The sequence below is a fragment of the Volvox carteri genome, assembly GCF_000143455.1.
Source record: "Volvox carteri f. nagariensis unplaced genomic scaffold VOLCAscaffold_3, whole genome shotgun sequence".
Lineage (NCBI taxonomy): Eukaryota > Viridiplantae > Chlorophyta > Chlorophyceae > Chlamydomonadales > Volvocaceae > Volvox > Volvox carteri.
This window is the reverse complement of record NW_003307546.1, coordinates 2,505,510-2,519,276: the sequence shown is the minus strand read 5'-3', so window position 1 is coordinate 2,519,276 and position 13,767 is coordinate 2,505,510. Positions and strand designations below refer to the sequence as shown.

Genomic DNA, 13,767 nt, shown 5'->3' with positions numbered 1-13,767 from the left:
GGTGCCGGGGGTCGGTGGCGGCCGGTGATTGCATGGGTGGTTGATAATGTTGTACGAGGTCGGTGATATCTGATTTGAGCGTGTGGTATGGCGGTTGGAGTGAAGAGGGGGAAAGAAATAAAGGTGGGCGTGAGGGTGGGTGCGCTTGTTTCTTCTTGAGGCTGGAGGTGGTGTGCGTTATGCGGTGCCGTGTCCTCGCGCGGAGGTGGGGAATAGGCAGGAGGGGATGAGGAGGAGGCGGGAGTACCATGCGATTCCCTGACGGGGCTCTTGCGGTTGTTGCTGTTAAGCATGTCAGCTAAGGTCGGGCTGGACATCACGTGCTTGTTAGGAAGGATTCAATTCCACCTTTTTCGCTTCATCCGCTGGTACTTGTAACCCAATCGCTATGACCTTGCGAGATGATGGTGGCATCTGTTGAACCCCCCTCCGGAAGATATCACTCGCGGTTAACCCAGCTTCGCGTTTTCCAACCTTGCGGGTTGTCAAGTCGAGCCCTACAGGGAGCATTGTTACACTTATACAGATGTGCGTTCTCTAATACGAGCAACACAATCGTAACAAAGACAAATCGCCCGGCATGCAAGCGTAACTTCTCGCCTGCTCAACATACATAACAGTCAGCGGCAGCGCCTATTTCACATGCAAAAAAAATCCCGGCTCCTTCTCAAGCTGCCGCCACTCACTCCGGGCCCCAAAACACGCGGGGATTACTTACAATGCCGCTTATGGTCGCAATGGACCGCCGAAAAGTTGGGTGGTGGCGTCACATATACCGGATACATGCTGGCCAAATAAACGGTCCAGAGAGCCGATTTAAGCTGGGCCTGTGTGTCAGTGCCGCAGCCCGGTTTCGGTTCCTCCGAAAATCTACTTCTAGATGAAGGGTGGCGGGGTAGGAGGCCCATGATGATAGAAAGTATGAAGGTCGCAGGAGACGGACTTCGCCAAGGGTACATGCGCATGTCGGGGGCCAAACTCCAACCATGATGCGCGAGGGGGAAATAAACCGACCGCTGCATTCTCCGGGACTCACGTTGCTTTTGCCCTCCGGTGCCCTCCGGTGCTTTCACCCATCCCCTGCAATACTGTTGAACTACAAAAAAGCCACCACACCTAGGCCGAGGACGACCTGTATTCCTCCGTGCATTTCCTAGCCACCAAAGCTCAGACGACCTTCCTGAAGGGCGACTCCCGTCAAGACCGGCCCTTGCCCCGCCACAGCCACGAAAAATAATACCTTCCGCCCCATCCTCCCCTCTCGACGCGATGCCGGTTAATTTGGTTTGCCGAGAGCGAGGGCGACATTTGGCCCTAGGGTTTCGGCTAACAATGGACAACTAGACAGGCAAATCTCAAGGAGTGTCTTCGTCAACCCTTTGCTTGCTCTGGGCTTACTTGCTAACACTCCAACATGACATGACAAGTATTCCTTCCGGAAACACACAAATGTAATTATCAGTTGAGTTACTCCTCGCAATTGCGCGACTTGAGGTGCCGTGCCTCGCAAGCCCGGCGAGTGGAAAACAAATGCCATGCCCCGTAGCAGGACGTTTCGCCAATCAAGAGCGGGCAGCATGTAAAGGTACAACCTGCATAGCTTTCATACCCATCTGATTGGTCAAATAGGCGCGTGTGTGGATCCAACGCGGACCTTCTACAAATGGACTACAGGCCCGCAGTCTGCAGGCGGCACTTCGGTCCTGCACGGCCATTCCCACCCACGCACGCATCACGATAGGTGACGCATACCCACATCCGCGTACCCGCACGCGGGCAAGGAAGTGAGGGCCGACAGACGGCAGAGTGCCAACATATCCGCCTGGTGCAAGTACTTTTGGCATGCTGCATTTGCATACAAGATCACAGGATGGTGGGAGCGCTGGAGGCACGCAACGGAAAATGTACAACTTCTCACTTAGTAGTTGTTAAGCAGCCTTGGTTTAGGGAGCCTCATACCACGCAGCTGTTTAGCACGGGAAAAAGCCAGAGCGAAACCTGCCTATGGTGTCCAGCGCGCCACGGCTGCGTTCCTACCTCCCCCTATCTCTGCCTGCGGTACTTGCATGTCTCCAAAGCCATGTAGTCACACCGCCATACCACCGCAGCACTGCCTCGCAGCAGCGCAGGCAGGTTCATGCGCCGATGCATGCGGCGCGAAAACAACGAATACAATGAATGTTCCTTGCAGGGCCTCTAGCTCTTCCCTTTCCCCAATCACCAAGCACAGATTGCAGTTTCAAATCTGAAGGGCGCAGAAAAAACATTGTCCAAGCAACACCCCTCCGGAACACACTCCTCTCATCCCCCTGCATCTCAATCAACAAAAAGTCCAACCTGATCTTCGCAAACCCAGCCTGCTGTACGTGAACTCACTCTCATCCTAAGCAGACCCTGTCTACATCTCTCCCTCTCCCTTCACATTACTGGTCGTTCGTCTCCGCGCCAATCTGCCGAGCAAACTTGATGAACACCTCCTCCAGCGTCGCATTGGCCACGCCCCAATCCAGAACCTGCATCTGCGTCTTGGCCGTCGCCATGGCGTCGAAAACAGCGGACAGACTCACATCTGCGGTGGGCAGCTCGTACTTGAACGTACCTCCCAGCGCGTACGTTAGCCGGGAGTTGGGACTCATGTGCGCCACGAAGGCCTTGGCCGCGTCCTCGTGGCCAGGGCCCACCGTGATGGTGAACACCAGGTAGCCCGCGTAGCGCGATGTGATCTCTCGAGGATTGCCGATGCACACCAGCTGGCCGTCCACGAAGATGCCGAGCCGGTCGCACAGAATTTCCGCTTCTTCCATCGAATGGGTGGTGAGGATGATGGCGCGGCCGTCCTTGTTGGCGCGTACTACGTCCCACAGGTTGCGGCGGGAAGCGGGGTCCAGACCGGTGGAAGGCTCATCCTGCAAGGGAGGAACGGAAGGGATAAAAGCGGTGGGATTAAGAACGGATTTCCGAAGACCGAATCACATATAACGCAAAACATTGGTAATATACTACTGGTAATAAAACTTATCAATCATACGCTAGCCATAACACAATTTGAGTTATAGGAAATGGTTTTAGGAAATGAATGACAAGCGAGGGTGAAAAAGGCGATGGGATGGGGATCAAGAACGAAAGGCCGCAACACTGGGGGAGATATATCGATGCGGCCGCAAGTGGAGGAAGCGGGCAGCCGGAAGGGCAACATAACGCACCAGGTACACGACTTGCGGGTTGCCAATGAAGCTGATGGCCACGCTCAACCGCCGCTTCATGCCGCCGCTGTACTTCCTCGCCTGCTTCTGACCCACACCGCCGTTGAACAAGTTGACCGACTTGAGCGCCACCGTCACGGCGTTGGACAGCTCCGCACCTGAGCACGTGTCCAAACAGGTTGGCGAAAGGACCGGAAGACCGCCCACGAGGATTTCAGCGAAGCGGGGCGGGTGAGGTGAGGTGAGGTGAGGTGACCAGAAAGCAACTATACGGGACGCTATCCGCATCAAGATCCTTTAACCAATAATAACCCCAAAGGGACGTCAGCTGAACGACGCGCAGGGGTGAGGGGTCAACTACTGCCAATGCAAGCAAAAAGGTGTACGCGATATCGCATATAAGCCAAGAACGGAGCAGCGGACTAGTATACACGCATGCACGCACGCCTACTCAGGCCCGCACCCTTTAAGCCCTTGAGGCGGCCGTAGAACAGCAAGTGTTCTTCGGCTGTCAGCTGCTCCCACAGCAAGTCGTGTTGCGGGCACACCCCCATCAGACTGTAGATCTTGGGCATCTGCGGAGGGAGCCCCCAGACGCCAGGTGAGCGGGAACCAGCACCACCACACATCGCAAAGGTAAGGTCATCCAAGTGAAGTCAGAATAACGTTGTGTAGCGCACGCGCGGTAAGACCGGTTAACAATTACTAGAGGGCAGATTCATGACCCTTGACTCGACCGCACCAAGCTTCAGGCCGGGCCACGGCTGCGGCATGAAGCGCCATTTTTGGCACCAGCTTTCCGTCACGCTCTTAACCTGAGCTGGCAGGCGCCTCAGCCCCGCCGGGCCCCCCACGTCTTGTTGCCTGTTCGCACCCGGGCCCCCCACGTCTTGTTGCCTGTTCGCACCCGGGCCCCCCACGTCTTGTTGCCTGTTCGCACCCGGGCCCCCCACGTCTTGTTGCCTGTTCGCACCCGGGGCCCCGAGCCTGAGTCGCCTGAGTGTTTGCGTCCCTCGAAGGCCCAGCGTCCCTCCCCCTCTTGCATTTTAACATCCTCCTGCTACAGCCCCTCCCCCTCCTCCCCCTCCTCCTCCTCCCCCTCCCCCTCCTCGTCCCCCTCCTCCCCCTCCTCCCCCCCACCCCACCCCCTCCTCCTCCTCCTCCTCCCCCTCCTCCCCCTCCTCCCCACCCCACCGCCTCCCTCACTACCCCTGCACCCACCTGTGAGGTGATGTCCAGTCCCTCGATGAGCGCTGAGCCACTGGAGGGCTCCAGGAAGCCAGTCAGCATGTTGATGGAGGTGGACTTGCCTGGCGACAGAAGGAGGGGGCATGTAGGGAAGTAGGGGGGGTTCAGGAGAGAACATTAACGAGGGAGATGAGGTCCGGAAGCCGCTGCCTGCGGTAATAGCAGCAGCAGGAGCAGCAGCAGCAACAACAGTAACAGCAGCAGTAACAGCAGCAGCAGGAGTAGCGGCAACACGCACCTGCTCCGTTCGGGCCCAACAGTCCAAAGCACTCCCCCCGCTCGATGGCCATCGTCAATGTGCGCACCGCCACCTGCGAAATGCCCCACGGGTTGCATGAGCTTGTCAGTGTATCGACATACATACAGAGGCAGGCGGCTGGCAGGCGGCTGGCAGAGGTTAAGGCCTGACTTCTGCACCTGGCCGACCCGGGTTCAAATCCGCCTGCCGGCTCCTCGGGTGTTTGAGGAGTGATGAAATGGGAGGTGGCCCCCCATCATATGGACGGTGTAGGACGTGATAATATCAACTTGCGAGCTGACCAGGAACTAAGTTGATGCGCCGTTGATCCGCTAGATTTGGTTGGATGCTGGTGGTGAGTTGCCGAACCCAACGAATACATTCTGAAGTCGGATGGGGTGACGGATTAGGGTGCCCCTCTAGCAGGGGAGAGCAGGGACTGCCCCGGGAAAGGGGGCCGCTGGCGAAGTTAACCACCCTGTAACAACATACATACAGAGGGCCCGAAGCGCGCCTAAACAGCCCTGAGGAAGAAAAAGCCGCCAAGCTTGTTCGGTTGAGACTTGCGCGGCATTAGGGCGCCATATGGTCTATAGTGTGGTTGGGGCCGTGAATGGCCCGCGGCAAAGCAGGGTTGGCTTTTGCAATTTTGTTTGGTAGTGCTTCAGCATCTCCAAAACGTTCTGAAGAATGCTTGGCAAGCTGGGCGTCTCCCGCACGAGAATGGCAGATGTGCAGATGATCTATGCCAGAAGTGTATGCCGGAAGTGTCAATCAGCACCCGTAATAGCATTCTTGTGGAAACGTTGTACTGCAAAGACCCCTTCCCTCTGCATCTTCCCGCCATCTGAACTCTCATCTGACCGCTAAGGCACCGCTGGAGTGAAGGGGGCGTGCAGGCCGATGGCCACAGAGATTTGTGTATGTGTGTGTGTGTGTGCCAGACAGCCACCGCCGGCTCAGACCAATCCGACCCCTCCAACTCCCCCGCCTCCCAAGCCCCTCCAACCCGGCCCCGACTCCCCACCCCTGTACTCACCTTGGGCTTTCCACCATCAAGCGGTGGGTACACCTTCCGCAGGTTCCGCACCACAATCGGCTTGGCCGCCGCCTCTTCCTCCGTCAGCATCTCGACCCTCATCCTCTCTGCCCGCACGTCCTCGCGCTCGCCGGGGGTCAGACGCAGGGAGTCGCTGCCGCCGCCGCCGCCTGCACCGCCATTGGCCGCCCCCTTGCCGCCACCACTTCCCAGCTCAATCGACGCGCGTGGAGTACCCACATCCCCCGCATTGGGCACATGACCATGGGCCTTCCTCCGCGGCATGCAGCACTTTAGGAAGTACAGGGGGTGGCGGCGGATGCCGGTGCCGCTGGAGAGCACCTGCTCCAGGTACCAGCCCAGCACCATGAAGATGGCCCACTCCACCACGAAGATGCCCCAGGTGGCCCGCATGCCGCAGCCCTCGTCACTCAGACGGGCAAAGTCCAGACCGCGGGAGCCCTGGTACACGCCCAGGAAGGCATACTGCGACATCTCCCACAGGCCCCTGCGTGCGCGCGCGTGTGTTTGTGTGTATGTTTGTGTGTATGTGTGTGTGTGTGAGAAAGAACAAGGGCCCAGTTGTGTTGGGATGAGTTGATGAAGCCAATGTAGAGGGCTTGGGTGGGAGGTTAGGCAGGTAGGCTAGGAGTAGTAGCCATACCCATGGTGACATGGTTGCGGAGAGCGAGGCCGCAAGAGGAGAGGGTCTGGGAGTACAAATGGGAAGGAAGGGCGCGGGAGGAGAGTTGATGGAAACTGCCAAGCAATTCCGGCACCATATTTTAGACGGCTGCTGCTTACGCCTCTTATTCCTCCTCTTCTGCCTCCCCTTTTTCTCCTCACCGATAGAGCGCGAATGCGGGAACCCACTCCACAAAGAACATCCAGCTCTCGTTGTCCTCCATGAAGGTCTGCAGACCGGCACACAGACCGGCACACAGACCGGCACACAGGAAGGCAGACCGGCACACAGACCGGCGCACAGACCGGCACACAGGAAGGCAGGCAGGAAGGAAGGAAGGCGCGAGTGAAGAAAACGAAGTACAATAAATGAAAGGTAGGGGACACGGGAACAGGAAATAAGGACGAAGAAATGGAGAAGATCAATCTGTCGTACGCACGACAACTTCCTCCCGACGCCCAACCCTTCCCAACCAACCCCACACACATAACACACGCACACACACGCATGCCCCCGAACCTTAAAAAGCAGCTCCCCAAGGAGTCCGGTGGCGAAGACGTACAGGAAGGCCACCACCGTAGACGTACGATAGGAGGAGAACAGCGAGGACAGCATGAAGGCCATGGCGATCATGTTGTTGCCGAACAAAAAGTAAAAAATGATCTGCACACCTGTGGGAGCCCGTGCGTGCACACACACACACACACGCACACACGTGGAAAAGGGAACGTGAAGAAAGGGTTTTACGCCAAACCACTACCAGTGGTAATGAACGAGACGAGGTCTGAAGCAACGGGGACTTAACCTTGGAACGCGCGCACAAGAGGGGGGGGCCTGCCCCGGTCAGTTGCCGCTTCCCACGGGAAAGGGCCTCAATAAACCCACTAAGCTTCCTCGCTAAGAGTAAAGAGCGGCGACGGGTGACGGGCGCGAGAGAGTTACGCTGCCTTGTTTGCATAAATGTCCACAGATGCCTAGGTACGTGAATGAATGCGTGCGTGTATGCGAATAATAACCACTAACCACCATCGCCCCATTCCTTCCTCAACTCCCCCTTCCCTCGTCCCCGTCCGCCTTTTCCACCCACTCACCCGTTACCACCCACCCACCCACCCAGCCGCCCGCCCACTCACCCATGTTGCTCCGACGGAAGACCTCAAGACCGACCCCTGCTCCGAAAACGATGAAGATGATCATGTAAACAATGTACAACATCAGGTACCACAGGTACGTCACCAGCCAGTACGCGCCATCACCCAGGCCGTGCATCTTCATCATCATGCGCAGCCGTTTCTCCTTCTCGTACACCAGCAGCTGCAGAAAGGTAGGCAGCAGCATCTGTACGACCCATCTGGGTGTTGCGAAGGGGTCGAGGGGCGGCAGGGATGGCAGCAAGAAGCGGGGCAGGACAGCAGGCTGGTTTAGGTGGACTCATTTGGGCTTGGGAAACGTCAGGTTGGCTTTCCAAGGTTCGCGTGAGATCATACACGAATGGCGGGCAGCCGGGGTGGCACACACACACATTCACATACATACACATACATACACACACAGATACATACATACATACATACACATACATACACACACATTCACATACATTCACATACATACACACACATACACACACATACACACACACAGATTCCCCAAGTACTGTCCACACGCACGCACGCTGCCCAAGGGACTTGATGGACTCTCGTCGACGGTGAAGGACATACGCCTAGGGCACTCAGACTACCAGTTCCTGGCCCTCCTGTCAGGCGCGTGCCATCTCCTCCTCACGTGTAAAAAAGAGGCCCAAGAAGAGAGGACAGATCCAGCTGAAGCTTGGAAGATTGTTTCGGCATCGCCATGTTGCCCAGCAGCCGCGCGGCGTTCGCCAGCGTCGTGTTGCCGCCCAGGGCGTTTTTCAACCTGCGGAGGTGCCCCGAGGACGGCAGGAGCAGGTTTTTACGGGCAGAGCAGGTGGGCGAGGTGCGGGGGAACCACATGATGATGGTGCACGGATCGTGACGGAGGGCCAACTGCGGCGGGTCAACTGCATCCAAAGCAGCCACTGCTGACAGTCATGGAGAGAGAAGGTGCAGGGTTGCGGCAGCAGATGCCACACAGGCTTCGCATCGGCTCTGCAGGCAAAGGAAGAAGAACTTTGCGCGGGACCTCGCCATTTGCAACGACCTCGACCCAGCCCCGCGCGCCCTGACTGGGCCCTGGGCTTCGTGCATCGTGAATGCTTCACATGAGGGCAGTATGAGGGCAGTATGAGGGCCGTATGATAGGGCACTGTGATAGGGCAGCACAAACGCACAGCGTGGGTCTGCCGCAACAGGTCTGCCGCGAGCTCCTCCCGGCCCAGCCCAGCCCGGCCCGGCACCAACCATCCTTTTCCATCTCACCAGGAGAACATAGCCCCCGACAGCTCCGAGGCAAGGCGCAGGTACTCCGGCGGCCTGCCGTTTTGGTCGGTCCCAGTGCCGTTGTAATACAGGCCGAACGACACGGAAGTGCTTGTTGCGTTGTAGAACTCGTAAGACACGGGATACTCGTTGGTGACAGAGGTACCGTTACAGCCAGCCTGGAAGCAGACCCGGGTGGAGATATGCAGGGAGGTCAGTGAACGACTCTCAAGAAAGCAAACCAGTGCCAGTGCCAATGCCGGTGCAGCGCAAGGGGTTCTTCGCCGCGTTGCGCATGGGGGTTCTTAGCTCTCTGGCCTTCAAGGCCTCCAGGTTCCAAAACTCTGGATGCCATATCCAGACCCAGTGCCAATGCCTGGCGTTATGCCGCAGGGAGCACTCAGAGGAAACAGAGGAAAAACCGTTTTTCTTCCTCTACACCGTACTGGAGCAACCGAAGTCGCAGCCTCCCACCCCGCGGGATCCACAATACACGCACAGCCGCCGCATCGCCCTCAGCACCACGACCCAACCAACCAAAACACACAACGACACACACACACACACACACACACACGCAACCTCAAATCTCAAGTGACCCACCACGAGTCCGTCAGTTTCCTTACCTGCCAAAAGCCACAATACACTGTTCTGTCCATCGCAGAGACGCTTGGCTGATCTGACACGATGACGTTCAGACAGGACACAGGTGTGTTGAGGAGGTTCAACGCAAGAGGGGATCGCAGTGTCGCAGCAAGCACCTGCGGGGGCCCGGGGACACACGGCGGAGGAGGCGGGGCAGGGTGGGTGCACAGAGGGCTTCAGAAGGAAGGGCCCACCCGGGGCACCCAGGGAGACACCACCTGGGTGGTGGAAAATGAAAGCCTCGCCGCGTCTCCTCACCTTCCCGCCTGCACCCTGGACAGCAGCTTTCATGTTTCATTTAAAGTCCGCCGCAGATCCCACCTGGTCTTTATTGATGATAGTTTTGCTCGTGGAGTTGACCATTGCCACAAGAAATTCGATGAGAGGCACGGACGCGATCTTCGGGTTCACAGAATCTGAAGGGAATGGAGGCAAAGAGCATGGAGACGGGACGGCGAGCGGGATGCGACAGGCGGGAAAGGGGACAGGCGTTGTAGGCGGGGGACGCGTTCGAGGGCAAGTTATGAGGAAATAGCATTGTGGCATGTGGACAGATTTGAGGTGGAAAATCCCAAAACCTGGGACGTACGAGGTAAGATCGCTGACAGCGATCAGCCCCTCGCACGTGACGCCGGAGACGCAGCAAGAATACACATGGAAAGGGAACAGCGTAAGCAAGGGCCACCTGGTCATCCAGTCATGTACAAATTTCCCGTTACCTTCATTTCCCGTTTCAGCATTGCCTAAATAGTTGTAGCAGCTGGGGCAACACCAGGAAATTAGAAAGCACCTCAGAGCACCGGACACCACAGACACGACCCCCATGCAGCCGCTGCTGTCAGTCTAACGCGCCGCCAAAGCTGGCATGCCAGCTCCTCACGTCCCAACAGTGCGCGAAAGCCTGCCCGCAAACACACGTATGCATGCAGACCATGCAGACCATGTACACGTACATCTACATGCACACACATAAGCCCCTTAGGCATCCTTCATCCCCGGCTCCTCCTACTCACTCAAGTTAGCTGATGCATTTACGCCCTCCAACGGCGGGAACACTGAGGACAGGGAGGAGCAGTTGAAGCTGGTCGAGTACGGAATCAGCAGGTAGAGGGTGTTCCCCAGGAAGGCTGTGTCCATATATAACGAGGCAACGGGATCCACGGAGGTGCCAAACGTGAGGCCGTACTTGGCAAGGAGGTGGGCATTCACGGCGCTGTTGTTGAAGACGAGCTCTGATAGGAGAGAGAACAGGGCCGTGCTGTCCAGGGAGGGCAGCGCGGAGTACATGTACGGACCCAGCTGAGATGCGGTGAAGGACGGCGGCTCAGGGGCGGTGATGAGCGTCGTCAGGGCGGGCTTGTTCGGCGCCGCGCGATACCGTGGTTTTGGAAGCTGCGGAAGCAGCAACAGGGGAGTGCACAACAGGACCCACTGGGTGGAAAGCGGCACCAACCAGCAGAGGCTTTTCGTGTGGTGAGGTCCAGGGACCCCACACTATCAAAATGTGGCGACTATAAATAGTCCTGTGTTGTAATAGCTTTAGCAGCTCCCCCTGGCCCGGGGCGCACAGCGCGGGATGCGCCTCTAGGAAAGCAGTGTGCAAGAACGTGCTGTCAAGAGCGCACAGAGCTCCCGCATGATCTCGCAACCACCGAGGTCACACACAACACATGGATTGAAGGCCCACAATAAATGCAAAGCAAGCAGCAAAGCAAGCAAGCGAACGAGCGAGAGAATCAAGACGCACCGTGACCGTAGGAGCCCAGGCGCTCGGGTTGCGGACCTCGCACCACTGCGACTGCTCCATATTGCTGTACTGTACACCGCAATTGTCAGTGTCGTACTCCCGGCATTCATAGCCGCTCGCATCGCCATTTCTGCAGAACGGGTCGTTTATGCAGTTGCTCGTACCGCGCTCGCAGCACTTGACGCACATGCAGCCGCACTGCAGAGGGTAAGAGGGCCACCGCCGCCGGCGATGGTGGTGAGGGGTGGCCTCGTCATCTAATTAGGGAATGGCGGCAATCGGCGTTGTATTGGAAGCTTGGATACGGCCTTTTATGGCGACAAGACAACACCTGTACCACCCTGTAACAACATCAACACCCACGAATTCCTATTTCAAATGCCTACTGCATGTGCATTCATGATGTTTACTTAAAAGCAGCAGGATAGTGTAAGGGCCATGTGACTGCGTGCGTTTGTCTTACAAGCAGCAGCAGCAGCAGCAGCAACAACAACAACAGCTGGCCCTGAAGTTCTCTACCTTTTGTCCTGCCATGCCCAGAAGGCCCTCCTGCACAACCTAGAGGAGCCGGGCTGTCGTCCTTCACAACAGGGGGCTCTATGCACCTAAATATCCCCTACAACATCCCCTACACAAGCCCGGTTACCAGCAGACTCTGAGTTGAGGGTGCGCCAACCACAAATCCACACCACCCCTGCAGTACGGTCTAGTCACCCAAGAAGCTTTGGGAACCTTCCAGAATGAGTTCAAGGCGCCCAACAGGACTTGTCATGCCGTACACGAGCGGCGCCAGGAAATCCTTTGGGACTACATGCTGCCCTACGCACCTTGAGGTCAGGTTGCATGAGGAGCAATCGGTCGACCAAAATTTTTATAATCAGCAAGATAATGCAGAAGAAGATGGGTGAGGATATCAGGCAGATGTTGGTGCACACATTGCGCTTTTGGTAGACCGCGGATTTTCGCAACAGCGCGTTCGCTTGAGTCCCGAAGCCGGCAGCCTGTGCAGCATGGATTGTTTACGAGGGAATAGGCGAGTACACGACGACACTACTTAGTCGAAATGTGGGATATGGAATCCAGACGGCGATGCATGCGCCGCCACAAACGCGCAAAGGTGGAACTTCGCCGGAATCGCCGAGCGGGATGGGTGGGGGCAGGCGGGAGAAGCACTATTGGTGTTAGAGGAAGCGGATCCATTGCACACTGGATTAATGGTGCATGGGCTTGTTCTTTCCCATATCCCGACCCAATTCTCTTTAGTCCCAAAGCCCATATCAGTAAGAAGAGGGAGGCTCTTGCTGCATAGCAGTAACTACTCCCAGCTTTCAGTGTGACACATATGCTTCCAGTGGCCATTTTCCAATGATTTGCATAGTATTTAAAGCACTAGGAAAGTGAAGTCGACAACCCGGAGACCGCCCAGGCCGTCGAGTGAATAGCCATTCGCATAAGAGGATTGGCAACGCACCATCGTAACCCCCTTGTAGGTATGGTCCGGTGCTTCGCACGATAAGCTGATTCAGGGACAAAGCAAGCTGGTTGTCACAGCAGTGGGAGGTCAACTAGGCATAAGCTTATAAAGCGTCGCTGCACCTCCGATGTGATCGCCGGCCTACACAAAGCTCATAACCATCGAGTTTCAAATACAGCTTCGTTGAAGATTGGTATGGGAAACAACAATTTAGAGCCTGTGGTGTTCGTTGAAGGCAGACTTTGCATTAATGTCAGTTGCCTGCAAATGCTGCGAGCAATCTGCAGCCGTAGCCCCAACTTAATCTGGGGTCGAGCATATTTTTCCTCATATTTTTGGTCGGTTACGCCATGCTCGTCCAGCATAATGTACAGCAAGTTCCGACTTTCATCGGTTATTGGTGGTTAGAGGCCTAAACCTTGATCTGCAGGTAGAGGTAGAAATGACTGGTGCCACCGTGCATAAGCGGATTAGGTTGCTACACAATTACTCGAGAAATATTTGATTCGCTTCGCACGCCCATACTCGATATCTTCAGCTGCGGGCACGCCTAATACTGTATCAGCTCGCAACATTCGTCGTCTTTCGTCGTTCCTTAGCACGTCAAAAGGAGCCCTGCTTTGACCCAATTATTCATCAGTTTGACAGATACCGCACTTCCACAGCCATTGCGAGAGCCTCACACGATGCTTTGCAACACGATGCTTTGCAATCTATGATATTAAACAGATGATCCTCATGGTTAATTGTCCGCCACGATACCTACCGGACACACCCACCAAGATATCTACAATTTAGTGTATCAGGGTCCAACGTCAGGTTTCCAGGCATGTACATGCAGGGGGTCTTGATGCCAATTGTAGTATCTGTATACAGCACACCTGTTGTCGATACATGCAAAGGTGCTCCACCAGCATCTCTAGAGGCCTTTTCAGCAGCCAGCTACCGTATCACCGCGCTCGATTGGTAATTGCGAAATTAGTGATTCACCATTACACAATTTGTGGAATTCCGGCCTGGCTTTGCGGGCTACCAATTGCCGTGCAAACTGGATAGGGCGAGGGGGAGTTGGGGAGAGCGAGGGGCGAA

At 56.3% G+C, this 13,767-nt stretch overlaps 1 protein-coding gene across 1 annotated transcript; it reads right to left on the bottom strand.

The window, feature by feature from the left end:
* Positions 1 to 1,783: 1,783 nt before the first annotated feature.
* On the bottom strand, positions 1,784 to 12,202 carry VOLCADRAFT_79211 (uncharacterized protein). Its single transcript, XM_002946434.1, has 15 exons — positions 12,032 to 12,202; positions 10,514 to 10,849; positions 9,439 to 9,573; positions 8,822 to 8,991; positions 8,199 to 8,330; positions 7,547 to 7,764; positions 6,933 to 7,084; positions 6,575 to 6,642; positions 5,992 to 6,236; positions 5,729 to 5,898; positions 4,690 to 4,762; positions 4,425 to 4,513; positions 3,667 to 3,778; positions 3,204 to 3,361; positions 1,784 to 2,906 (listed from the first exon to the last, which is right to left on the bottom strand). The coding sequence occupies exons 1-15, from the start codon at positions 12,047 to 12,049 to the stop codon at positions 2,424 to 2,426; spliced, it is 2,559 nt and encodes an 852-aa protein (XP_002946480.1). The 5' UTR covers positions 12,050 to 12,202; the 3' UTR covers positions 1,784 to 2,423.
* Positions 12,203 to 13,767: the final 1,565 nt, after the last annotated feature.

What these genes read in the sequence shown, in the direction of transcription:
- VOLCADRAFT_79211 (XM_002946434.1), bottom strand. An exon ending in TGTATTGTGGCTTTTGGCAG is followed by an intron (nt 8,992 to 9,438) that starts GTAAGGAAACTG and finishes GTCTGCTTCCAG; the next exon opens with GCTGGCTGTAACGGTACCTC. An exon ending in CTTCCGTCGGAGCAACATGG is followed by an intron (nt 7,085 to 7,546) that starts GTGAGTGGGCGG and finishes GGGCTCCCACAG; the next exon opens with GTGTGCAGATCATTTTTTAC.